Raw genomic sequence first — 27,898 nt, 5'->3', positions numbered from 1 at the left:
ATAAGGTATGTTGTCCTGGCTAGCATCATTTAAAAGCCATGCAGATAACTTTCATGGGGCTTTTTCTTATAAGAAAAGTCACTAAGCAAACAATATACCAAATCTTGATAGTGTAAAAATACATGTTTATTTCGTGTATACAATGGTTATTGCACCCTGTAAACATTCAACATTATTCCATTTTGAAACTGCTTTTAACAGCTATTCTCCCCGTTCTGATTTCGTGAGCGCTTGTTACTGTTAAGCCGTAATTTAAAGACAAATATTGGCTATTCAACTTAGCAAGCCTTATGCTGGCCTTGACAGGTACAGTTTGAACAGCTGTCATTGTTCAACAGCAGTAGCATGTTGCCTTGCTAGCTGTTACAGTGCTTTTCATCCCCCAAATGGGTATCTGTAATGGAAAAAAATACAAAGAAGAAATTAAAAATATTTTTTTTAAAAAAAGGATTCCTTTTTGGATTAAAAGCAGTGCGGAGCATGCGCTACAGCAACTCCTCTCCGTTACAGCCTGCCCCCTGAGGCTTTCAGCTCTCTTGTGAACCAGACCACAGCACAGAGGACAACTCCCCGTGTGGGAGCACATTCACCCTGAAATGTGAACAGCTCCAACCCCAGAGGGGACGACTTTAGACTCATCAATAGGTTCACAAATCTACTCTGAACTGCCGGCATCCTTTCATTAATTCATTTGTTGCAAGCCTGTTGTGCTCTGAATCAATCTAAAATACAATTGTATTTCTTGGGGAAAAAAAGAATACTCTTCTGATGAAAACCCTAAGGATGTTTGCAATACCAAATAAGAAAATAATATTAACATTAAAATTAAATTGTCACAGGCAACTAAGTAATACTCTGATAGCCAAAATGGGACATTCTACATTCCATGTAAAATACTAAAAAGCAAATACTTTTTCTTTTCCTGAAACAAATGCCTGGGTGGAAATTTTAAAATTTATTTCTGACTGGTATCACTCTTAGTAAGCAATTGAGTATAACATCTAATGTGAATATGGTTAAAGCAAAGGACACTTGATCATGTGTGAAATCTGTCATCTAGCAACATGCACAAGATTTGTAAAAAGGGAAGAACTTGTGGACATCAGAAAATGTAATTAAAAGTGCTGATCGACGACCTATCTGCAGGAGAACACCTGTTTTCCTTAGGGGATCCTGCTCTATGCATAGATCTCTAAAAACCAGAACTCCATGCAAGCAAGACAAGTTTGTTGTAAAACAGATAAAATAACACCCAGTGGTCTCATGTGCTAGGGTTTGGAGGAACAAGTAAATCTGTGCCACTCTCCGTCTAAGGAGTATGTAAAACTTGGGTTTCCAGTACCACAAGCTCTATTATCTAAAGTGCCCTGCTTGTCTTCAATTCTGTCTAAGCTAAGCCTACAGTAAGAGGCACGACAAGGAAGCAGCTCCTCAATGGCTGCAGAGAGAAGACACTTAGGCACCCTGGTGTGGGCAGCCTGCAGAGCAGCTGAGGCGTCCGTGGGACTGAGCCGGGCACACGTGCTCCACAGCTGCGTTACAAGGGTGGTGGTTCGGAGCCAAGCTTGCCCTAAGCAGACTTCCCTGACAGGCAGTTTCTGACTAGGGTACTGGACCACTGTCAATCCAGTGCAGAACAAAGGAGTAACTCCGTAAATTAAAACAGGTATTTCCTGACTGCTACTGGGCTACACCCACTTGTGGTAGCCAATCCCCATAAACACCTGTAAACAATAGAATTTCTTCTTAATGTTTTCACAAACTAGTCACCTCAATTATCCAGAATCAGGGCTGCCTGCCATATGTTCAACTTAAAATGTAAATTCAGTGAGTGCCTGTCCTAAAACAAACACTTCAAAATTTTAGAGTGTATTTTAGCTCAAGAGAAGAAACAGAAGCTTTTATATACATACATTTGTTAATTGACTGTAGTTAAAATATTGAGTTGGCACCTTTATAGTAAATAAAGTGAATAGAAGTTGTTTAAAGAATACAAAACCCAAAGAAGTCTCCAGCGCTGTTGCCGTGCTGCCCTAGCCACACGGGCTGCTGGCCGTCTCCTTGCCACACGCTCCAGCTGCAGAGCCGGCCATGCTGTCGACCACGCCTTCCGGTGGGCTGGCGTCGGCCTTGAGCTCGGCCTTTACCACTGCAGGTGAACCGTCCGTATTCCCTGCTTTCGCCTGGCCAGAGACAGGCTTAGCAGACTTGCTGCTTTCCGCCAGCGTGCTTTCTCCTGGGACTCCACCAGTCTCTTTGGGCTTTGCATCCAAAATAGGTGAGTTATGCTATAAAGTACAAAATTACATTTTGTTTTAAATTCTGTTAGTACTTCGCTGAAAGTTTAGTCATCAAGTCTCAATAACAATCTCCTACCCAAATCTGTTACAGCAAGCCCCAAACTCTTTCAAATCCTGGTTCCAGTGCTAGATCATAATTATCTAAATGTGAAGCCTCACAGAGCTGTACGTGGAGGGGTGGGGCACTTCAGACAGCCTACGTGGCCCAGTACCCAGCATAGAAGGGGTCAAGAGGATTGGTGGGCTGGCCTGTGGTGTAACACGGTAAACCGCAGCCTGTGGCACCGGCATCCCATATGGGTGCTGGTTCGAGTCCCAGCTGCTCCACTTCTGATCCAGCTCCCTGCCAATACTCCTGGGAAAACAGCGGAAGATAACCTAAGTGCTTGGATCCCTGCCACCCACATGGGAGACCCAGATGAAGCTCCTGTCTGCTGTCTGGCCCAGCTCTGGCTGTTGTGGCCATCTGGGGAGTGAACCAACAAATCGAAGACCTTTCTTTATCTCTTTTCACTCTAACTCTGACTTTCAAATAAATAAATAAATATTTTTATTTATAAATATTTTAATTTATTTGAAAGAGTTAAAGAGGGAGGTCTTCCATCCTCTGGTTCACTCCCCAAATGGCTGTAACAACCAGAGCTGAGCCAAGCCAAGAGCTGCTTCCAGGTCTCCCACGTGGATGCAGGGGCCCAAGGTCTTGGGCCATCTTCTGCTTGCCGAGGCCATGGCAGAGAGCTGGATTGAAAGTGGAGCAGCTGGGACTTGAACCGGCACCCATATGAGATGCTGGCATTGCAGGCAGTGGCTTTACCCATTATGCCACAGCGCCCACCCCTAAGTATTCTTCAAAAAAAAAAAAGGATTGGTGACCAATATCTCCACCTCCTCTTGGCCTGGTGAGAATAATTCACTCAGCAACTCATACATACACATATGTTCTAGGGCTAAGGGTACAAAGAACAAAGCACAGGGGCCGGCGCTGTGGCGTAGCAGGTAAAGCTGCTGTCTGCAGTGTCAGCATCCCATATGGGCACTGGTTCGAGTCCTGGCTGCTCCACATCTGATTCAGCTCTCTGCTATGGCCTGAGAAAGCAGTAGAGGATGGCCCAAGTCCTTGGGCCCCTGCACCCACATGGTAAACCTGAGAGAAGCTCCTGGCTTCGGATCGGGTCAGCTCTGGTCTTTTGGGGAGTGAACCAGCAGATGGAAGACCTTTCTGTCTCTCCCTCTCCAACTCTTGTCTTTCAAATAAATAAATATATCTTTAAAAAAAAAAGCACAAACATTGCTCTGGAACTGACAGGCTGGGGAGAGAATCAGGCAGCAAACAAATTCAGAAGGTCTGATACCACCTACTGAATTAAGAGCTATGCAGAAAAGCTGAGAAGAGTGCCGGAAGTGGGGTGGGGTGGCAAGATGGACTGCAGTTTAAAGTAGGTTGATCTGAAAAGGTGACAGGAGTAATGGCCTGAAGAAGTGAACAACGGGACGTGTGCATTAGCAGCGGGCTAGCCAGAGGAGACAGCAAGTGGAAGGCACAGTCAGCAGCGCTGTGGGCGAGGTTCAGTGAGCGTGGAGCGTGCAGGACACAGGCGAGCTGGTGGACGTGGAGAAGGGTAGATCAAAGGGCCCCTAGGCCACTGCTGTAACTGGCTTTCCCTTCGAGTGCGATGGGGAGTCAGTGGAGGAGTTTTGAGTGGGGTGACAGATAACCATTAACTAAAAAAACCAGAAGGAGCGTCTTAGGGTTTTCTGGTTACATGGAACTATGTTTCTTTTGATAAGAAATCCCGATGAAAGATGTTCTCTAGTTCCTGGATTCTACTGTGCTTATAACCGTTTCTCAAAGGCTCAGAGATACAAGTTAAACTTCACAAATGACAATAAAAATTCTTTCTCAAGCAGAAATGGAAACATTCCTTTAAATGACCAATAATGGTGAAAACTCCTCACCATTCTACAGTTAAAACGTGTAGTCTCACCATCCACTGACAAAAAAAAAAAGAGTTGGGAGAGCAAGGTCTTGGATCCCTCCCCAGTCCACTCTTGCACCCAGCAAGGCCTTTAGAGCTGTCCTGCTGGCTCCCTATGCCCTCACCGATCTTGTCAAAGGCAGAAATCGCAGGGATGCCCACCTGTCAGTTTCCTGTGACATTTTCTATGATTTACCATCTGTTGTAACTGACCATTAAATAGCGCTTAACAAGTAAATCTCATTTTATTTCTTCTAAGCTAGGTGGGCTAACTTTTGACCAGGAAGGGGAAGAGGATATTAATTATATCACTAATGATATAATGAACAGTGAAGGAGGGTAAAAGAGTAAAACATTCCATCAAAAGCTGTAGAGGAAGCACTCAGGCCTAGTATGAAGGGAGAGCAAAACAGCTGCCGACTTACGCTGCGCACCACCTCGGGCTGCTCTCCCGCCTCTGCGTCTGGAATGTCAAACGCCTGGAGCAGTTCCGGGCTCTTGTTGCCAGTCTGCAATCTCGAGTCGACATCTCTCTCTCTCGGGACATCTCTTCTACCCTCATACGTTCTGTCATAAGGGCCTTGCTCAAGGCGGCCAGTTTGGCCCCTAGCATAGAAACTTGCATCACCTGCTCCACCACGGGGTCTGTAATCAATCTCCTTCCGCGGTCGTCTGGCGCCTGGCTCCAGCGCCAGGGGAGGGTCGCTCTCCGGACCACCCAGGTGTCTCAGCACGTTCACTGATTTTCCAGCACCATAGCAGAAACTCTACAGGGAAGAAATACGTTCTGAGGACTTCTAGCTTACAGTGCAGCTATAAGGTGTTAAATTCAGGATGCTAACAAAATTAGCTAATTAGCTTCCTTTAGCAATACAGACTTTTAATTTCATTGTTTTTTTCATTAGAGACCTCTTCTTCAGATTAATACAGGGACAGAACAGCCACTGAAATTTAATAAATCACTTAGAATTAAGCAGATATTTCAATCAGTTAGACATTTTGACTGAATTACAACCATCGCAATAGCAGGGTAAAACTAGAAATTTAAGTTGGAAGACTGTGGTTGTCTGATAACTGTTCAGATGTTTCTGTGTTCATGCCCAGAAGACAAATGCTGAAAATTATTTACATTTGTGCATTATGTACACATTCTCCTGTAGGCTTTTTATAAATACAGACTCGGCTTAAGTTACAGCTAAAATTCAATGACTTTGACTCAGATTCCACGAGGAAGACTGGGCAGCAGTTTTCAAAGGTGGCCTGGGGACCCCTGCAGGGATCTCAGAGACTCTTTAAGGGGATCTGCAAGGTCAAAACTTCACATAATAATTTGTCTTTTGCACCGCCTTTTGTGAGTGCAAGTAGCGCCTTCCGGAGGAGACTGACGTTTGTCCAATGACTGCTCATGCCATGTGTGCTCACATATACTTGTATTTCTAGGTTCAACTGCTGATATGGTGAACATAAGCTCAAAAGGGCTCTGGATGGTCTTCAGTTTGAAGAATACAAAAGGGTTCTGAAAACAAAAAGCTTGAACATCTCTGTGGTAGAGGGATACTACTATCCGAAGACAGAAGCACAAAAGTCAAAGAACATAACTTTTCTTGGGGAACAGGTGTAGCAACAAGGTAAGATAGGGCTTTTGCTTACAACATTGGCCTCAGAGACTCAACTACTTCTATGGCACTAATGTCATCTAACAAAACCACACATCTAAACTACGGAATCCTGTCATCACAAGCCAAAAACAAGACCAAAAAGGAATAACTTCAAACGACCTTGGTGACCTTGCATCCTTAGGGAGAAATTTCCATGGCACATCCGACTGCTGTACTTTTTGTTTTATGTGGCAACTGCTTTATTTGGGTCAACAGCTGAAAATCAACAACAAAGCTGAGCCATGTTTCCTCTTAATGTCTGCTCCTGGATCCCCCAGCTGTTTCCCAGTACCCTGGCCTTCCCCATATCCCTTTCTGAATTGGTGTTAAACCAATGCTCTTCCCTTTCCATGCTGCAAAAAAACACAGACTGATATACAAAGGGCTGACTTTCCATGTATTAATTTGCGGTGACATTGACAATTAAACTGGAGAAGCACTTCCTTGATGAAAGGAATGGACATGTAAGTATAGATAAATCTGTATCACTTAAATCATCCTCTTGTGCTATTAAGCTTGACTTAGTCTGATTTACAACAGAGAAGCCTAATGAGGCCACTGTTGTGGTATAGTGGGTAAGGCCTCTGCCCACAACACGGGCAGAAGGTAGTCCAAGTGCTTGGGCCCCTGCCACCCACATGGGAGACCCAAATGGAGATCCTGGCTCCTGGCTTCATTGGAACTATCTTGGGAGTAAACCAGCAGATGCAAGATCTGTCTCTTCCTCTCTGTGTAACTCTCACTTTCAAATAAATTAATCTTTTTAAGAAAATAAAAAAAAGCCTAATAATTTTACAACTGTCTTTTTGGTAAATCTTGATAAATATCAACAGGGTTAATATACTAACCAGTACAGCTAACGCCATAATTATCAGCACTGGAATCTGAAGTAACACTGGGATCTCTTTCATAAGCGCTTTAATAAATTCACCAGTTCCTTTTCCAATGTGCTTTAATGGCTCCGTGACAAAATTGGTGAATGTAACTGCCAGTGCCTAAAACAAAAAAGAAATTTAATTTTTCCTCAAAAAATTCAGACACATAGAATAAGCCAAAATTCACTGCATGCTGAAGCTGAAATTATGTTATATAAATTCACTTTTAATATGAAAATGACTGAAATACAAGTATTTTTTCCAGCACAAAAATCTGTTTTTAGTTCAAATCTAAAAAACACTTTAAAATAAATACATGAGATTTCCAGCATACTTTATATTAAAGCAATTTTCACAAAATATATTCTATACCTTTGTTGGTGGAACCAACCAAATAGGGTTGACTAGTAACAGCTCATAGTATTTTTGGCAGGAGTCATCCTTGTAGGTCCATGAACTTCTAAACCATTCTGTTTAGAGAAACAGACAAACATTGCATCTCTTTTAAAGTCACAATAACATGACATTTTATTTTGATCCTTCTTAGCCACTCACCCATTCATTTTAAATTGTTCTAAATTTAAAATAATCCATAAGGCTGATTTTTAAAAATTTTCATCTATGTCCAAAATCATATTTACTTAAATCAAAAATCCATTCAAATTATATAAGTGATAGGTAGATGTTATACTTTATAAAGATTTCTGGAAAATAAGAGCAGTTTTTCACACGCACAAATGACAAGTTAAACTGGGGAAATCTGAGTAAGATTAGTGGATGGTATCAAAGTCAGTGTCCTGACACTGCACTACTAACAGTTGTGTGAGATGTTACCACTGTGGGAAAAATGGGTACACAGAAATCTCCATTTCTTTTTTTTTTTTTTTTTAATTTATTTGACAGGTAGAGTTACAGACAGTGAAAGAGAGAGACAGAGAGAAAGGTCTTCCTTCTGTTGGTTCACTCCCCAAATGGCCACTACGGCCGGTGCTGCACCGATCCGAAGCCAGGAACTGGGTGCTGCTTCCTGGCCTCCCATGTGGGTGCAGGGGCCCAAGCACTTGGGCCATCCTCCACTGCCCTCCCGGGCCACAGCAGAGGGCTGGACTGGAAGAGGAGCCAACCAGGACTAGAACCCGATGCCTATATGGGATGCCGGCGCCACAGGTGGGGATTAACCAAGTGAGCCACGGTGCCGGCCCTCCGTCTTGTTTCTTACAACTGCCTGAGATCCACCATTATCTCAATAAAATTTCAATTACAAAAATCAGTTCTTTACTGATTTTATAAAAAATAGAGTATCAGGGGCCAGCACTGTGGCAAAGTGGGTAAAGCCACCACTGCAGTGCTGGCATCTGACATGGGCCCTGGTTCAAGGCCTGGCTACTCCTCTTCCAATCCAGCTCTCTATGATGGCCTGGGAAAGCAATAGAAGATGGCTCAAGTCCTTGGCCCCTGTACCCGCATGGGAGATCAGGAAGAAACTCCTGGCTTCAGGATCAGTGTACCTCCAGCCATTGCGGTCAACTGGGAAGTAAACCAGCAGTTGGAAGACCTCTCTCTCTCTCTGTATAACTCTTTCAAATAAATAATCTTCAAAAAAATAGAGTATCAGTCCCACAAGTTTTTCTAAATTATGTCCATTTGGAAACTAGCCTGAGCTAGAGGAGGTATTTTATTGCCCTGTGAGGCCAAGAAGCAAAACTGAATGGCTTAGTTCCCACAACCTAAGAAATGATCATTTTGGCACCTGTTTATAAACTCCACTGAGATTTTACTCCGTGTCAGTCATTGTGGACTTGCATTTATAAAGTACCTTTGACCATTAAACCATTCCCAATGCTGGATAGACAGGTGGTCATTAGTGACAATGCTTATAAAATTTTTAAGAATAAAAAATAATTTTTCCTTCAGTTAAAAAAGTAAAGCTACAGGTAAGATTTCATAAGCCAATGTGAAGAGAGAAAATCTCTGAGGATCTTCATTCGTGCATACATTCATCCACTTCCTTAGTAAACTTCTACGGAGGACCTAGACACCATGCCAGGACCTGGTGAACAAAACTGAGCATGGATCTTCACTGAAGTCTAATGGGGGCAGACAGCCAGTGTCACAGCCAACGCATACGCCATTTCTGTTCCTTCCTTGTGACTTTACGTGAACACAAAGGTCACTGGTTTAAACCTAAAACTCTACTTGCACATACTTCTGATGAGGACTTGGTCACCGAACACCTCCTCTGGCATCTTTCCATTTTCTTCAAATTACTAACATTCTGTCAGTCACAGAAATTCTACTCCAAGAAGGCCAGGTGCACAAACAGCTTACCCCAGAGACTTCCCGTCCAATCCATCTTCTCAGCACACACATCGTTAAATGGCTCCAGCTTGGCAACTTCGGCCTGATGCTGCGCAAAAGCAAGCTGCCCGACACGGAAGAAGAATCGTGAGAGGCTGGTGCCGGGGACGCGCATGCCCGCACAGACACAGGGCCCGCGCTCAGCGTCTACCGCTCCCAGACACCAGACTGCTTAGCAATGTCTCGCAGAGAGAAAACAGATTTTTAGAGAGTAGCTACTTTCAAATCACGGGAAAGCAAAGCCATTGCAAACAGGATAAAGGACCAACTACAACTGCCACATAGTAATTAATAGAGGAGAAGAAAAACTTCTTTACTAAAAGGATTGTTTTAAATAATTAGTTCAAACATAGTTCATACTATGCCTAAAAATATATACAACTACTGCTTCTCATTTCCTTTTAGTTCATGCTTATACAGTGTTTTGCTCCAGATGGTTTTCAGCACAAAAGACCAATATGAAGATACTGTATCTTTGATAGATCGAATCAAGTTCCAGGGGAGGTCACTGAGGTACTAACATTCAGCCAAACTTCCTACACACAGAACCTATGTGTCTGATTTGTAAAGAATTAGTTCAAGATGCCATAGAACTCAGAGAAAAAGGTTAAGGAAATAACACGAGGATTCATTTCAATGAATTTCTTGAAAATACTTTGCTACTGGGGCAGGTGCCATGGCACAGGTTAATCCTCCGCCTACGGCACCAGCATCCCATACAGGCACCGGTTCTAGTCCTGGCTGCTCCTCTTCTGATGCAGCTCTCTGCTATGGCCTGGGAAAGCAGTAGAAGATGGCCCAAGTTCTTGGGCCCCTGCACCCACGTGGGAGACCCAGAAGAAGCTCCTGGCTTCGGATTGGCGCAGCTCCAGCCGTTGCGGCCAATTGGGGAGAGAACCATCGGATGGAAGACCTCTCTCTCTCTCTCACCCTCTTACTGTCTGTAATTCTACCTCTTAAAGAAAGAAAATACTTTGCTACTTAAGTCACTCTGCCAGGAAGTCTAACATTTTCCTCCGTTGATTTTTATATTTTGACAGGAATAGTAGTAACACTTCCAATTTCCTATATACAGTATGATCCCAATTTTCAAAGAATTAAAATTTATGAAAAAGATTGGAAAGAAATACCTCAAAATAGCAACAGTAATTATCCATGGGTGATTAATTAAAATTAATTTCTACATATATTTGTCTTCTAAATTTTCTACCATGCACACTTTTATATTCAGAAAATAATTTAATTTTTAAAAAATGATAGTTTGGAATCACTTTTAGCAAAGAAGAAAAGGACATACCCCAAATTACGTATAAGGGAATCTTTTGGAAGGGCTGCCTAGCTCTTTCCAGCTTGTCCAGATGCTACCCAACAGTAACAGGGTTTTAAAAACCAGGACTGCATTTTTTTCCCCCACTAACTGGTCAAGGACTTAAAAAAAAAAAAGCCATACACTGCTGTGAACTGCCAACTTAACTCTTCCCCAGATGGACTGCCCCTAATTACCACCTCCAACTCACATCTGGGCAAGGTTGCTCTGGATAGACTATAGCATATTTTTAATTACAAATGAAACACCTTAAAATTTAAAAGCCCTCTACCTATATAATACCTTATATAAATATATCCAATTCCATCCCAAGCTGAAGAGAAAACTGATGAACAGAAGACGTCTCAACTGTGTGTACCAACGGACGTACGTCCACAGCTCGGTAGCTACCAACATCACGACACAGAGCAGGCACAGAAGCACCTTGAAAACAAGCAGAAACCAGGGTCACGGCCAAGCTGTCCTCCCCACCAAAAAATGCTGCTGGCAAAGAAATAAAAATACACAGAATCACTGGTACCACTCCACCGCTCGCTCATGAATGCAGTACTAGTGACTTCCTGTAGTTAATGTAATTAGGGTAGGGTTCTGAAGGTATGTGACAAACCACGTCACTCAGCCCACCTTACCATTAACACATTGTATGGGTCCACTCCAAAGAAATCTTCAAATCGCCACTTCCATGCTTCAAAATCGTGAAGCTTAAATTTAATTAAAATATCACTTAGGGCATCATCCAAGGCTCCTGGTTTCCAGTCCTCTCCACCGAGAAACTTCTGTATTTCTAACAAGGTTTGTCTTTTAAGGATAATCTGGGCATCATAATGCATGTCTCCTTTGTTCTCATCAGGCTGAATTACAGTTACCAAAAATAACAGAAACATAATAGAAAAGAGAATTTTATTATTCTACTACTTGGTGAAGCAATTTAGGATAAAAGCCAATTTGTGACTATATATAATCAATTTACAATATTTCATATGTGTAATATCCTCCTGTGTGTCCCATAGGCCAAAGAGAACACCTGTGAAAAACATTTAAGAATGATAGAACTCTATGAAAAGTACATACATTTTACTAAAACACAATTGATTCTTGTTACAGTAGCAAAATTCTATAAAGTCACCTCAACACTAAGTACTGCAAAATACTGAACCATTACTCCCATAGGAAATGCAGGGTTAGGGTCCTACAAACCTCAGTTCACAACGTTCTCATAAACCAATCAATATATAACCTTGTGTTTGCTTAAAAATGCTTATTTAATATACATTGCTGATTCACCAACACTGAACACACAGCAAAGCCTGTAACTGATGCCTTCTCTGTGAGGCATGACCAGTCTCCTTGCACTCAGGGGCATGAAACAGCACTTCACTGCTACATTTGGGAGCCGTTTTAAACGACAAAATCATTCCCCTACCAAAAACCTGTGAAAAATACAGCATTGCATAGAGCACAGAAGAGATCTGTGGTTGCAGTCAGAGCTGGAAGGAAGAGGCTATGTTTTGCCGCCTGTCTCCCACGTGGGTGCAGGGGCCCAAGGACTTGGGCTATCTTCCACTGCTTTTCTTGGGCCATAGCAGAGCTGGATCAGAAGTGGAGCAGCCGGGACTAGAACCATATGGCGCCCATATAGGATGCTGGCACTTTAGTGGCCACAGCACCAGCCCCTCTGCTTGTTTTTGTGGTGACTCTTGGATATGTGCAAAGTTGCTAACGGTGGGCTGCCCAAGAGCATATTCAGATTGAAAAACGCAAAATCTGAGGCCAGCGCTGTGGCACAGCAGGTAAAGCCATCATTTGCAGCGCTGGCATCCTATAAGGGCATCTGGTTGAGTCCCAGCTGCTCCACTTCTGATCCAGCTCTCTGCTGCGGCCTGGGAAAGCAGTGGAGGATGGCCCAAGTCCTTGGGCACCTGCACCTGCATGGGAGACCCAAAGGAAGCTCCTGGCTCCTGGCTTTGAATTGGTCCGACTCTGGCTGATGCAGCCAACTGGGGAGTGAACCAGTGGATGGAAGACCTCTCTCTCTCTCTCTCTCTCTCTCTCCCTCTGTAATTCTGCCTTTCAAATAAATGAATAAATCTTAAGGAAAAAAAAACCATAAAATTTAAAAACCACGCAATATCACATTAGAAAGCATTAAAAGCTATCACTGATTAATATTAACATTTTTTAGAAATCAAGAACTAAGTCTTCCCAAACATCTCCATCCTAAGTATGTTTTGGCTCCATCTTTTCCTCAGCTAGGTTTGGTTCCAGCCTACGCACATCTATGACATTCACCTTAGAGGTGTATGGGTGAGGTCATCTGCCTTTATGCTTCCAAGACAGGATTAGTAAATTATTCACCCCAGCAAGTTCAGCCAGCCTACCCTCACCCTCAGGGATCCCCTGTGAATTCCTCTGGTAGCTACAGCTAATGGCCAGACCAAGACAAAATCATCTGGCTTCTGACTCTCCAGACCAATTTTGGTGGCATACACCATAAGAAGAAAAAACCTATATGCTTTCGAATGAGCTTCAAAAGTTATGTCACCAAACAAGTTTTCTTGATATTATGACTCTCCAAAGTGAAAGGTCACTCTAAAAATGGAAATTTGAACAGTATTTGCATGATACATAATTCTACAAAGCAGTACGTTAATGGTAAACAGCCAGGAGAAAATGCTACTTTTACACACATTCTTCTTTTCCCTCTGTATAATGATCTTACATTATGGACAGAATGTATGGAAATGAGAGATAAGAAGTAGGGTCAGGACAGAATTATCACCCCATCCCCTCATCTCAATTAAGCGGTTGAGTAGTGTAACACAGCTGGGTAAATAAATCCCCCCAAGCTGGAAAATAAAGAGCCATCTGCACAGTTTGCCTTCCACCAAACTAGTGCCAAGCAGGCAAGGACCTTAATCCTGCATAAATAACTTGGTAAAAACGTGAGTCAGGAAGTCTGCTAACGCATAATGATGCTGTATTACTTTTTATATAATTTGAAATTGAGAAATACTGAAAATATTCACTTTGCTAATTACTATCACACCACCAAATACTCACAAGTCCAAGTTTTCCAGCTTCAATTAAAATCTTATTTAAGTATCTCCTAAAAACAGGATTGCTTTGACTTTCATAGTCTTCCTTCTTTTTCTTTTCACATTCATCAATCTGTAATCACACAATAAATTCAACATTAGTTAGCACCAAAATTTAATGCAACTATCAAATTTCTAGCCTAGCAGTGGCTTTAAAAATGAAGGTAAGGAACTAGTGCTTTGCATTGAGCTTGCATTTCTCGTCTGTTACAGCGCAGTTTGCTGGCTTCCTGTAGGTTCTTCTTGCAAAAGGCAAGCAGGCGACAAATGAGGAAAAAATGCTCAATTCAGCCCAGACCTGGCAGCTTCTCCGCTGACCTTCCGCAAAGTTGAAGCTGAAGATCATGAAGCAAGAAGGCAGAGATCCACAAGTAGAGCAACTGGACCAACCTGCTTCTTTCCAATCCAAAGCAGTAATTTAATGAGAAAAAAGGAGGAAGGAGGGAGAAATATAAACAAATAAAAACGCACACACACACGTGGAGGGATGGACAGAGAAACAAACAGGATTAAACCAGAAGAGGAAATGAACACAATCAAGAACTTCTTTGGGGCTGGCACTGTGACACAGAGGGTGAAGATGCTGCCTCTGATGCCAGCATCCTATATGGGCACCAGTCCAAGTCCCTGACTGCCCCACTTCCAATCCAGCTCCCTGCTAACAGCCTGGGAAAGCAGCAGAAGATGACCCCCAAGTATCTGTGCTCCTTTCACCCACATAGGAGACCCAGAAGAAGCTCATGGCAGCTGGTTTCAGTCCTGCCCAGCCCCAGTCACTGTGGCCATTTAAGGAGTATATCAGCAGATGGAAAATCTCTCTCTCTCCTTCTTTCTGTAACTCTGCCTTTCAAATAAATAAATAAATCTTTAAAAAAATTCTTCTTGAACACACATATTACTTTTGAACTTTTCCTAATCTTTTTCATCAGTGATGGATCATCCTCTACTAAATGGGATGCTGGGAAGGCAGGAAACATGGCTACACACGGTAACCCTTTAGACCATAACTCTTCCTGTGGAGGTCCTTTGAAGTTAACCCTACCACCACCACAGTGCTCAAACTACTGAGGGAAGTGGATATTACACAGCAATAAAATAACTTAGTTAAAAAAAAAAGGTTGATAATTACAAAGTGTGGATTATGAGTTGAGCACCTGAAATGAGCTTCAGCTGACACACATGGCAATCACTGAGCAGCACAGAGACTTGGAGACAGGAGGACACTCAAGAAGTTACATGGTAGCTTCACCTGCTTTCAGCTAAGGTTTATTGCTGGAGTGTTTAAATCTTAAATAACTTTTTTTATAAAACAAGAACTTGGGACCAGCATTGTGGTGCAGCTGGTTAAGCCACAACTTCAGATACCCTCATCCTGGATCAGAGTGCCCGGTTCAAGTCATGGCACCTCTGCTTCTGATCCAGCTTCCTGCTAATGTGCCTGAGAGGCAGCGGATGATGGTGCAAGTACTTGGGTTCCTGCTTCCACAAATATGGGAGACCCAGATGGAGTTTCTGTTTCTTGGCTTCAGCCTGCCTAGCTTTAGCTGTTGCAGGTACTGGGAGAGTAAACCAGTAGATGGAAGGATGGAAGATCTCTTCCACTCTGTCACTCTTTCAAATACATCTTAAAAAAAAAAAAAAAAAAAAGTGCCAGCATATGGGTACCAGTTCAAGACCCAGCTGCACCACTTCTGATCCAGCTTTCTGCTATGGCCTGGAAAAGCAGTAGAAGATGTCCCAAGTCCTTTGGCCCCTGCACCCATGTGGGATAACAGAGGAAACTCCTGGCTCCAGATCAGCACAGCTCCAGCCATTGCAGCCATCTTGGGAATGAACCAGCGGATGGAAGACCTCTCTCACGCGCACTCTCTCTCTCTCTCTCTCTCTCTGCCTCTCCTCCTCTCTCTGTGTAACTCTTTCAAATAAATAAATCTTTAAAAAGAACACTCAAGATTCCATCTTACCAATCATGTTTTTACAAAGTTGAACCTAAGTCATAAGAATAAAAAAAAAATCTGTAAAAAAAAAAACCTATTTCTGCATTTCATACCGTGCAACCGAACTAGCTCACCAAAAACTACGGTTAAATCAAAAAAAATTTTACCCAAGTATGCCTTTGCTAGGACTAAGGTGAGACAACATTCAGATTTGGTAAGAATCACAAACAGGTGCTTACAGATATTGATTGGGATATATATCTGAATTTCAATAAACCATTCCCAGCCTCTCAAGCTGGAAACTTCACTCATTCTCTCCAGCTCCTCCCTATCCCTGAGCGCCCTTCCCTGAGCTATCAGCATTTGCCTATTCTACCCTATAAAAGTTTAACTTTGCCTCTCCAGTTCTGCCACTGCCTCATTTCCGCCTGGCTGGACCGCTGTAAGCCCTAATGATCTCACTACCACTTCCTCCCCACCCACTCCGGCACCCTCCACACTGCTATGAGTCCACTCTGCCCTCACGACTAATAGAGAGCAGCTCCCACAGCAAATAACAGATATGCTCAAACCCCTTAACAACCCTCATTTACTTCCTTTTGTACAAAATCCACCATCCCGGCCGGCACCACGGCTCACTAGGCTAATCCTCCGCCTGTGGCACTGGCATCCCGGGTTCTAGACCTGGTTGGGATGCCAGATTCTCGGTTGCTCCTCTTCCAGTCCAGCTCTCTGCTGTGGCCTGGGAAGGCAGTGGAGGATGGCCCAAGTCCTTGGGCCCTGCACCTGCATGGGAGACCAGGAGGAAGCACCTGGCTCCTGGCTTCGGATCAGTGCAGCGGGCTGGCCACAACGCGCCAGCCGTAGCGGCCACTTGGGGGGTGAACCAACGGAAAAGGAAGACCTTTCTCTCTGTCTCTGTCTCTCTCTGTCCACTCTGCCTGTAAAAAACACACACACACACACACACACACCATCCCGGCTGCTTCACTTTCAATCCAGCTCTCTGCTGTGGCCTGGGAAAGCAGAAGATGGTCCAAGTCCTCGGGCCCCTGCACCCATGTGGGAGACCCAGAAGAAGCTCCTGGCTCCTGGCTTCAGATTGGTTCAGCTCCAACCATTGTAGCCATTTGGGAGTGAACCAGCAGATGGAAGACCTTTCTGTCTACCTCTTAAATCTTTTTAAAAAAAATAGGCCAGTGCCGCGGCTCAACAGGCTAATCCTCCACCTAGCGGCGCCGGCACACCGGGTTCTAGTCCCGGTCGGGGCGCCGGATTCTTTCCCGGTTGCCCCTCTTCCAGGCCAGCTCTCTGCTGTGGCCAGGGAGTGCAGCGGAGGATGGCCCAAGTGCTTGGGCCCTGCACCCCATGGGAAACCAGGAGAGGCACCTGGCTCCTGCCTTCGGATCAGCGCAGTGCGCTGGCTGCAGTGTGCCGGCCGCGGGGGCCATTGGAGGGTGAACCAACGGCAAAAAGGAAGACCTTTCTCTCTCTCTCTCTCTCTCTCACTATCCACTCTGCCTGTCAAAAAATAAATAAATAAAAAATAATTACGACATAATGAGAGAAATGTTATTATATAAAATACAAAGTACAATTAGAAAATCCAAGGCTGGAGTTAGCAAACATAATTTTTACATATGTAAATGTATTATACACAGAAACACTAGAAAAATATTAAGACAATAGAAATTGAATATAAATAATATAAAATTTATGAATAGAAAAGAAAATCTAACCTTATGCGTTAAAGAATCAAGTCTGCGGTAACATTCTGCCATTTCATCAGCATCTGATGAGTCAGGACTGGCATCCTTTTTCTGGGATATACCATAATTCACCTAAAACAAAGTAGAAAGATTTTATTCCTTTGTAGTTCAACTGTAAAATAACCTTCAGTTAGCAATTTTTTGACTTCATCATACCACTTGCTCAACACCACCAAAAAAGTAAAAGTCACAAATGTATTTAATAAGAACTACAATGTGCATTGTAAGAACTAAAATCAAATTAGTTTGCTGTTTAAGAGACTTTATATTCAAAATCAGACTGAGTTTTAAATAGTCTTAGATTACAAGTGTCAGGAAGATGCTAACATGCCTGGGAAGGCAGTGGAAGACAGCCAATATACTTGGTCCTGCCACCCTCGTGGGAAACCTGGATGGAGTTCCTGGCTCCTGCCTTCAGCCTGGTCCAGCCCCAGCCATTATGGGCATTTGGGGAGTGAACCACCAGATGGCAGATTTCTCTGTCACTCTGCCTAATAAATAAAACTTTAAGAGTGCGAGGAAGATATTCTCTACGACTGCTAATCATTGATACAGGACTCTCACGGCTCTGTGTAAAATAACAAAAGCAGATATTTCTATCACAGCACTTATGATAAGGGCTCACACACATCCATCCTTCCGTTACCTGAGATTTTCTCATTGTTCCTGAAGCAGCATCATAGTTAAGCATGTCTGTGGGGTCAATCCACTCATCATCATGAGCATAACCAGTTACCAGCAAGAGACATTCACAAAGGAGTAAGGAACACAGCATCCTGTATAAGGCTAAAATAATTTTGACATGAAAAATACTTTTTAATAAATTATTTTATAAAATGGTACTTCCTTCTAGTGTTAACTCTTTCTGAATAGCAACTATGGAAAGTTCATAAAAACAAAAATAGCAAAATGGGAGTGGGCATTTGGCATAGTGGTTAAGATGCCACTTGGAACAGCCACATTCCATCTGGATTGTCCGGGTTCAAGTCCCAGCTGTGCTCCCTATCCCACCTTCCTACTAATGCCCACCCTGGGTGGCAGCAGGTGACAACTCAAGAACTTTCCCAGCCGGCACCGCAGCTCACTAGGCTAATCCTCTGCCTTGTGGCGCCGGCACACCAGGTTCTAGTTTCAGTCGGGGTGCCGGATTCTGTCCTGGTTGCCCCTCTTCCAGGCCAGCTCTCTGCTATGGCCCGGGAGTGCAGTGGAGGATGGCCCAAGTGCTTGGGCCCTGCACTCACATGGGAGACCAGGAGAAGCACCTGGCTCCTGCCTTCGGATCAGCGCGGTGCACCGGCTGCAGCGCGCCGGCCGCGGCGGCCATTGGAGGGTGAACCAACGGCAAAGGAAGACCTTTCTCACTGTCTCTCTCTCTCACTGTCCACTCTGCCTGTCAAAAAAAAAAAAAAAAAAAAAACTTTCCCTGCCACCCACGTGGGAAACCCAGATTGAGATCCAGGCTCATGGCTTCTGCCTGACCCAGCCCCAGCTACTGCAGGCATTTAGGGAATGGACCAGTGGATGGCAGCTCTTTCTCTCCCTCTCCTTCCAACCCCACCCTCCCACCGTTAAAATAAAACAATTAGGGGCAGTTGTTGTGGTGCAGTGGGTTAGGCACTGCTTGGGGCACTCACATACCCTATCAGCATGCCAGTTCAAGTCCCAGGCCCTCCACTTTCAATCCAGCTTCCTGCTAACATGCCTAGGAGGCAGCAGGTGATGGTCCACATACTTGTATACCTGCCACCCATGTGGAAGACCCGAATGGAATTCCTGGCTTCAACTTGGTCCAGCCCTGGCTGTTGTGGCTATTCAGGGAGTAAACAGATGGAAGGTATCACTTTGTCACCGTGCCTTTCAAATAAAGAAATGTTTTCAAAATAAGGTTTTGAAAGTAGCAAAATGGTATTCACATATAAAATCAAAAACATGGGGCAGGCATTTTATGCAGCAGCTATGTAGCCACTTGGGAGGCCATACTGAAGTGCCTGGTTCAAGTCTAGGCTTCTTTACTTCCAACCCAGCTTCCTGCTAATGGGCACCCTGGGAAACAGCAGGTGATGGCTCAGGTGCTTGGATCACCACCTCCCCCACAAGAGAGATCTGGATTGAGTAACAAGCTCGTGGCTTTGGCTTGCCCAGAACCCAGCCACGTTGTGGCCATTTAGGGAGTGAACCAGTAGATGGAAGATCTCTGTTTCTCTGCCTTTCAAATAAAATGAAATTAAATATATATGTATATCACAAAAAAAATTTTTAGTAGGAAAATAGGTGTTTTCCACATTGTCCCACAATTCCTAGGTATATAACTGGGAAAAAAATGAATATATATTCACACAAAAACTTGTGCATGAATTTTTCAAAATAGCCAAAAGGTGTAAATAACACAAGTCTCCAACAACTGATGAATAAACAGAATGTGTGAAAACCACACAGCAGATTCACCATAAAAGGAATGAAGTAGTGATGCTATGCTACAACAAAGACGAACCTTGAAAACACACCATGTTGAAGAAACCAGTCATGAAAGCCCACATATGGTTCTGTTTATATAAAAGGTCCAAAACAGGCACAGACAGAAGGTAGACCACTGAGTACCTTAAGGCTGGTGGTAAGAAGGAATAGAAGGATTACAGATAAAGAGTACTGGGTTCCTTTTTGAGGTAATGAAAACTGTTTGGAATACGTCAGTAAGTTAAAAACCACTGAATTGCAAACTGGGTGAATTGTATGACTGCTTAAAAAAAAAAAAAAAACAGGTATTTAACCACTCCCCCCCTTTTTTAAAAAAAAATGATTAGTAAGAAAGGTATGAAATTAAGATTAAAACAAGGGGGCAGACATTTGGCCTAGCACCTAAGATACCTGTGTACTTAGGTTCCATTCCTGGTTCTAGTTCCTGATTCTAGCTTCCTGCTAATGCAGACCCTAGAAGGCAGCAGGGGATAGATCAAGTGGTTCAATTCCTACCAACCACATGAGATACCTAGCCTGAGTTCCTAACTGCCAGCTTTGGCCCAGCCCAGTCCAGCCTGGTCCTGGCCACTGTGGTGATTCAGGGAATCAATCAGCAGGTAAGAGCTCTGTCTTTCCACCTCTTAAATAAAAATATAAAATATTCAGATGAATGTTAAACTCCAAAATCACTGAGGAAAAAAATAACCTGGCCCATCTGAGCCTGTGTGTTGTGTAGTGAATAATTTAAACACTATGTTCTCTCTTCAATACTGTCTAGCATGGCTGCCAGGAGCCACATGTGGCTAGTGACGACTGAATTGGGACAGTACAAACATTTCTGTTTTTTAAAAAATATTTATTTATTTGAAAGAGTTACAGAGCGAGGGGGATAAAAAGATCTTCATCCACTGGTTGAGTCCTCAAATGGCCACAACGGCCAGGACTGGGCCAAGTCAAAACCAGGAGCCTTGAACTCAATCCAGTTCTCCTATCACTTGGGCCCTCTTCCACTGCTTTCCCAGGTGCATCAGCAGAGAGCTGGATTGGAAGTGAAGCAGCTGGGACTTGAACCAGTGCCCTTACGTGTGGTGGAATGAGAAAGCCATTCCTGAGTAACTGATGCTCGCTTGCCAGCGGCCATCTTGGCATCAGCCCAATCCGGAGAAAAGGCTAGTAATGTGATAAAGGCGGTTAAGTCAGCCATGTTGGTCCTTGGTGTCCCCTGGACCATAGAGACTGATAACTGGCCAGCATATACATCACAGGAATTTAATTCTTTCCTGAAATTCTGAAACATACAGTCTGCCACAGGTATCCCATACAACCCACAGGGACAGGCAATCATTGAAAGAACACATAGGACGATTAAAGATCTCTTACAAAGACAGAAAAACAATCATATGCCCCCAGACCCACAGCTTGCTTTGACTGAGGTCCTTTTCACTATCAATTTTCTTTCTTTTGATTCCCAAGAGATCAGCCCAGCTTATAAAACACTTGGGATCCTTTCCATCCCAGACCGCAGCCTCTATGGTTAGGTGGAAAGACCCCATGACAGGAGAATGGAAGGGACCATACCCTCTGCTAACAAGGGTCGAGGATATGCTTGTGTCTTTCCAGAGAATGCGGGACAGCCCATTTGGGTACCAGCCAGAAACATCAGGCCTGCAAATGACAGCCAACCAGAACCAGCTGAACAAGACTGAGAGTCCGCCTTGTTAGCAGACGCACCTGTCCTATCATCCCACCCTGACAAACTGCACATAGCCACATCCATTACTGTTTTATTCCCTACTAGCTCTGGTCAGCCACTCAAACGGCCCACAGCCTGTGTGTAGTCACGCCATTCCTGATTACCACTGTCCCTCATTCCTACCCCTATCTGAGCAAGCACTCCTGTGGTCTCTCGTTCTGAGCGCTGGTTAGTCAACAACGGGTAAGATCCCCTGGGGGACAACCTAAGACAGGCATAGCCGCCTATGGAGACCACATGGAAATGGGGTCAACAATGGTATGGCCAAGAATCATGCCTTCCGTTGCTCAAAAATAAACAAAAAGGGGGAAATGTGGTGGAATGAGAAGGCCATGCCAAGATGGCCACTGGCAAGTGAGCATCAGTTACCCAAGAATGGCTTTGAAACCCACCTGGCAACAGAACCTGACAACAGGCTGTGATTGGATGGTTTTGGAAACCACATGGCAAACAGAGCCTGCCTGGCAACAGGCTGTGATTGGTTAGGGCATAAACTGCCCCTTGACTGGATTGGCTGCCTTGGCTATTTAAGTCGCTGTACAACTGAAATAAATGAGTCTGTGGGCTGCTCGCCTCTGGCCCGCTTTCACCTGACTCCCCGGGGTCTGTGGGGGTCTGTGTGGGTCTGTGTGGTGACTCCGTGCCTCTTGCCCCCACCACGCTCCTCTCAGAACAAATCAACCACAACATCTATGGGATGCCAGTATCCCAGGCAGAGGCTTAATTTGATGTGCCACAGCATCGGCTCTGACAGCCCACCCAACTACATATAGGGTAAGGGGACCTCAAAATGACAAAGGCCTGGGCCCAGAGGCTTATAATCCAGTTGTGAAATTAAAGCAGCTCCTGGCTACTTTTAAAAATAGCTCCTAGGCTGGAAGATGCTCCTGCTCGGCGCAGCTCCGGCCATTGCAGCCATTTGGGGAGTGAACCAATGGAAGGAAGACCTCTCTGCCTCTGTCTAACTCTACCTCTCAAATAAAATCTCTTTAAAAAATAGCTCCTGAACTCATATACTTTATTTATTCTTCCAGCATAACACACAATGAAACCAGCCATTTATTGTCTGTCTGTTCCATTAACACAGAGGCTCTTAACATTGGATGCATATCAGGATCACCTGAGGAGTTTAAAATACTCCCAATATTCTGGCCAAATCTCAGAGCAACTGAATTAGAATTAGGTGGCCCGGGAACCAGGTGATGAACTTACTAAAGCCTCCCCAGGTGATTCCAACATGCACCCAAGGCAGGAAACGACTGCACTCTAATGGTAACTTCTCCACCTTACACGAATCTGAATGCCCCTTCCCACTGACCTCTCCACCTCCCCAAGCCCAACACCCAGCCCAGTGGTTGGCACACGAAAGGCAAGCAATAAATAGATGCTTGTTATACAGCAAGTGTGAATGATCAAAGACATAACAAGGGCTCAAAAGGTTTTAGACACTGAAAGAATGAAAAAGTACTCTGGGACAAACTGGAAAAATTTCACAGAGGAATAGCTTGGGAGATGGAATTTTAAGTACAAGTAACATTTTTTAAAAAAGATCTATTTTATTTCAAAAGCAGAGCTTGAGAGAGGCAGAAGCGAAGAGACAAAGAGGTCTTCCATCCACCGGTCACTCCCCAGATGAAAGCAATGGCTAGAGCTGTGCCGATCTGAAGCCAGGAGCTTCTTCCAGGTCTCCCACATGGGTGCAGGGGCCTAAGCACTTGGGTGGTCTTCTGCTTTCTCAGGCCATAGCAGAGAGCTGGATTGGAAGTGGAGCAGCTGGGACTCGAACCAGCAGTTACATAGGATGCAGGGAAGCAGAGGCAGAAGAGCAAAGTATGTGCTTCCGAAAATGTGCCCTTGGGGGCTGGCACTGTGGTATGGCAGGTTAAGCTGCTGCCTGCAGTGCTGGCATTCCATATGGGCACTAGATCAAGTCTCTGCTCCACTTCTGATCCAGCTCCCTGCTATGCACCTGGGAAAGCAACAGAAAATGGTCCAAGTTTTGGGCATCTGCACCCATGTTGGAGACCTGGAAGAAACTCCTGGCCTCAGCCTGGCTCAACCCTGGCCACTGTGGCCATTTGGAGAGTGATCTAGTGGATGGAAGACTTCTCTCTGTCTCTCCCTCTCTCTGTGGCTCTGCCTTTCAAATAAAGTAGAATAAACCTTTTTTTTTTTTTTTTTAATTTTGACCTTGGCCAGCACTGCAGCTCACTTGGCTAATCCTCCGCCTGCGGCGCCGGCACCCCAGGTTCTAGTCCTGGTTGCTCCTCTTCCAGTTCAGCTCTCTGCTGTGGCCCGGGAAGGCAGTGGAGGATGGCCCAAGCACTTGGGCCCTGCACCCACTTGGGAGACCAGGAGAAGCACCTGGCTCCTGGCTTCAGATCAGTGCACCAGCCGCAGCACGCTGACCATAGCAGCCATTTGGGGGGGTGAACCAACGGAAAAGGAAGACCTTTCTGTCTAACTCTGCCTGGCAAAAAAAAAAAAAAAAAATTTTTTTTTGACCTTAAGGATGGATGTGGTGTGATGCAGAGTGAGACTGAGATGCCACAGCCAAAGTCAAAGCTTACAACTAACTTCAGTCTCTAGTGAGCGCCACAATTACTATCAACATGGAAACTTTTCTTCTGAGTTTAAGAATGAGGGAAGGAGCATTGAAGGAATTCTGGGATACTGGCAGTATTCCATTTCTTGACCTGTGTGGTAGTCACAAGAGTGACTTTTATTTACTAAGGCAGAACATTTATATTTCACACGTTTTTCTGCAAATATATTTCACATTTAGCAAAACTTTTTTAAAACAGGCATAGTCTAATGAAATTGGCATTCATGGGTCTCTCATTAGCACACTGGAATCACCTGAGGAGCTTATGACACGCTCAATGTTCTAGCCACATCCCAGGCCAACTAAATCAGAATTGGACGGGTGTTTAAGTGTGTGATAAGTCACCACTTGGGATGCCTGCATTCCACATTGGAGCGTCTGGTTCCAGTCCTAACTACTGATTCTGATTCAGCTTCTTCCTAATGCACACCCTGGCAGGCAGCAGGTCAAGTACTTGGATCTCGACCACTCCCATAGGAGACCTGGATGGACTTCCAGGCTCCTGGCATTAGCCCAGCCCCAGGTGTTGTAGGCATCTGGAGAGTAAATCAACAGATGGAAGACCTCTCCCTCCCCTTTCCTCTCCCCGTCAAGTGCCTTTTAAATAAATAAAACTCTAAAAAAATTATGAGCTACACTGTGTTTCCCAATCTCACTCCCCGCTCATAGGCTGAAGTTCTAACTCCCAGTACCTCAGAGTGTGACTATATTGGGAGATATAATCCTTGAGGAGGTAATCAACATGAGATCACTGGGGTCAGCCCTAATCCAATATGAATGATGTCCTTAGAAGAGGAGGAAATTTGGACACAGAATGGTGTCAAAATGGCAGACAGACCGTCTACAAGCCAAGGAGGAGGCCTCAGAAGAAATCAACCCTGTGACACCTTGAGCTCAGTTTTCCAGACTCTAGAATTTTAAGAAAATACATGGACTGTTTAAGCCACTCAGCATGTAGGACCTTGTGTTGGAAGCCCTAGCAAACTAATACCAATTTTTTCAGACATAAAAAGACAATAAAAGGCTACAACCCATAGACAACTAATGTTTAATAACTTTCACCACAATGAATCAAAGGAATAATGATGGGCACAGGAACTGTTTGAATATATTAATAAACTGATAAACAAAAATTTTAAATAACTTTGTGTTTAAAAATTTCAAACCAAAATACTAAAGTTGTGGTAAAGCTCTGATCGCACTTAGAAGTATTAAATAACTGCACATTTTATTGGGGAAAAAAAAAGGAACTAATGCTTGGGAAGAACCAAATGCAAGAGAACAGACTGTAAGAAGCAAGGTCTGCCAAAAGATGCAACGTGTGAAAACCAAGGTGATTAACTTCTAAGAGGCGGGAAACAATGGTATTAAATATTTCAGGGAAGTTGAGGAAGTCACTGCTTTGGTGAATTGGCCATTTAGGAACTAACTTGGAAAGAGCGACAGGCAGAAGCCTAAGTCTAAGTGGTTAAGTCAATTAAGCGACAAAGGGAGTGTGTATAAACTGAACAGAGGCTCCGAGAGCATGGGGTGTTTGAAATCAAGGCTATAGGAAAGGTTCTTCATAAGCAACAAGACTGCACACTTCTTCATGAAGAGAAACGAGTGTGCAGGAATGAAGATAACCTTTCCAAAGCAAAGACCAGTTGACAGAACCCGTATCATAATGTGACGGCAAGTGGACAGAGAAACACTCCAGAGGAGAGTCACTGTGTGGGGAGGCTAGACTGGGATAGTGGACTGGGAAACCGTACGCTAGGGGGCATTACACAAAGGCAGGCACGTGTGAAGCCGGGAAGCACCTGAGTTGACTGTGACATCCACAGCCATGCTACTGGCGACTATGTTCCTTTCTGCCACAACTGCAAGCAGTTCCAAAGAGGTACCCAACAGAAATGAGGGGCCACCAGCAGGTGAGCCAGGATGGGCGGGCAGAAGGTCAAGTCCTCCTTCCACACTCCCAGGGTCACTGGGACCCCCTGACTAACCTTGTTTCAAAGATCCTGCTTCCGTAAACCTGGTGGGTCTGAGAGTCTGCATTCCTAACAAGCTCCTGGTGACGCCACAGACCAGATGCCCAGACTTCCCTCTGATTAGCAAAGTAATCATGTAGTTCACCTGTGCCGTTCAACTGCTTGTCAGTGGGTACTAGTCTCTTTCCCCCAGTTTCTACTATTTTTACCATTTTTCATCTGCCTCACACCTTAGTACAATGTCAAAATTATAATACGAATATATACACTAGTAGCGGCTAACATTTTATTACTGATGGAACAAAGACTAAGCCTCAGCCATTCTTACTCCTTGCACAAAAAACAAACATTGGAACGCATTCCATGCCCTTGGATCTCAATTGGGTCTCACACCCTATAGCCTTCATACCCCACCCGCCTAGGCCACCTGAAAGACCAGTTGCTGGAACACTTGAAAGACCAGTTTCAGGAATTCCCCTCCCCCTCCCCCAACCCCTAGCCCTCCTAAAATAGGAAAAGGCCTGGCCCCTGGGGGTCCGGGCCTTCTGTCACGTTTTCCACCACGTGCACGCTGGCAGCTGGTCACCCACATCTACGAATTTATTTTCTCTGAATAAACTCGGTCTGGCCGTAAGTTAGTACTCTGCCTCCTCTCTCTCCTGCGTCTCCTTTTCTAACACTTAACGGCGCCGCGTGTGAGGAGGCACATATCTGCAACTCATTTCCTAACAATTGCCAATGTCAAGCACGGTTGCACCCATTCACTCGTTCTGGAAGGACCATCGGCTTCCTTTCACAAATTTGGAAAACAAGCAACTTGCTCTCGGCCATTGGACTCGGTGGTAGACCCCAGACTGGCTCGACCTAAGTAGCTTCTCTAGAGCAAAAAGCCAGGTGGTCCCGGGGGGAGGGGGGGCGGCTACTCGGAGGAGCAGGGTCTTAGCGTGGAGGACGGCGGGACCCGCATTTGCACACAGGAGGAACATGGAGCAAAGGTTAACAGGGGCTTTCCTGCTTCGGTGCATAAAAGGGGTTTCCCGATTCGTCCGCGGAGTCGGGGCCCTCAACCTCCATAATGCGTCTTCCCAACGAGTCCCCAGATCGCAACGAAGCAGGTCTGGGAGGTCACGCCCTGCTCTTCACCGCCCTACAGAAAACCTGGGCTGTTTTTCACCAACTAGTCAGGACCAGCCTTTTACGTTCAAACCGGATTCGGAGTTGTAAAACTCAACTACGGCGGAATCCCAGCATCTCGCTGACAGTGCTGGTTCGGTTTACCCTCCACGCTCTCACAGGTAATCGAAGCCAACCAAGCTCCCGGCGGCTCGGGGCTCGCTTGGCACTTGCCTCTCCCTAGGCCGCTCCTGGATCCGAGTCTCGCCGAGGCACCCGCACAGCAGCCAGAGCGAAAACCGCCCCCGGCCCGGGAGATAACCCGGCAGGCGCTCGCCCACTCACGTAAACAGCTCGGAGGTCACCCGCGGGCCCCAGGCCTGCGCTGCACAGAGCCAGGACGACCCCAGCCCCGCCTGGTGCCTGCGGCCTCCGGGCAGCCCGCGCCGTCCGCGGGACCCGCTGGGGCCCAACCCGCAGCCCCGCCCACCGCAATGACACAGTGGACAGCGCGGACTCACGTCCCTCGGGTCGCGCGCCTGACTCTTCCGGAAGACACGCGTCAAGCCAGCTGGAAGACAGCGAGTCCCCAGCACCAGCCGCCGAGCGCCTCGGCGAGCACCCGCCCGTCTCTCGCGCCCCCTCATCGACTCGCTCTGCCTGCGGCTGTGCGTCCTTCCCGCGCGCGTCCCTGATTGGCCC

At 45.1% G+C, this 27,898-nt stretch overlaps 1 protein-coding gene across 27 annotated transcripts; it reads right to left on the bottom strand.

Moving 5' to 3' along the window:
- Positions 1–104: 104 nt before the first annotated feature.
- Positions 105–27,894, bottom strand: CLCC1 (chloride channel CLIC like 1). Of its 27 annotated transcripts, none has more exons than XM_070077945.1 (13): positions 27,718–27,858; positions 19,028–19,149; positions 17,942–18,081; positions 17,266–17,367; positions 13,555–13,662; positions 11,124–11,345; positions 10,777–10,917; positions 9,138–9,231; positions 7,182–7,279; positions 6,783–6,929; positions 4,702–5,043; positions 2,000–2,288; positions 105–394 (listed from the first exon to the last, which is right to left on the bottom strand). In XM_070077945.1, exons 2-12 carry the CDS (start codon positions 19,044–19,046, stop codon positions 2,034–2,036), a joined length of 1,668 nt encoding a protein of 555 aa, XP_069934046.1. In that variant the 5' UTR covers positions 19,047–19,149; positions 27,718–27,858; the 3' UTR covers positions 105–394; positions 2,000–2,033. The 27 variants fall into 27 exon arrangements, with proteins under 27 accessions (XP_069934046.1, XP_069934059.1, XP_069934057.1 ...); XM_070077958.1 differs by having other exon boundaries at positions 18,934–19,149; positions 27,718–27,857; XM_070077956.1 differs by having other exon boundaries at positions 19,036–19,149; positions 27,718–27,857.
- Positions 27,895–27,898: the final 4 nt, after the last annotated feature.

This window comes from Oryctolagus cuniculus, chromosome 7 (assembly GCF_964237555.1).
Source record: "Oryctolagus cuniculus chromosome 7, mOryCun1.1, whole genome shotgun sequence".
Taxonomy (NCBI): Eukaryota; Metazoa; Chordata; class Mammalia; order Lagomorpha; family Leporidae; genus Oryctolagus; species Oryctolagus cuniculus.
Note: the sequence above shows the minus strand (reverse complement) of the source record. Positions and strands in the feature narration are given on the sequence as shown.

What these genes read in the sequence shown, in the direction of transcription:
- CLCC1 (XM_051856205.2), bottom strand. Translation starts at nt 27,843, where the DNA reads ATGAGGGGGCGCGAGAGACGGGCGGGTGCTCGCCGAGGCGCTCGGCGG. An exon ending in AGGCGCGCGACCCGAGGGAC is followed by an intron (nt 19,104 to 27,717) that starts GTGAGTCCGCGC and finishes CTCCCTGAATAG; the next exon opens with CCACAACAGCCAGGGCTGGA. An exon ending in TTATGGCGTTAGCTGTACTG is followed by an intron (nt 5,044 to 6,782) that starts GTTAGTATATTA and finishes TCTTCCCTGTAG; the next exon opens with AGTTTCTGCTATGGTGCTGG.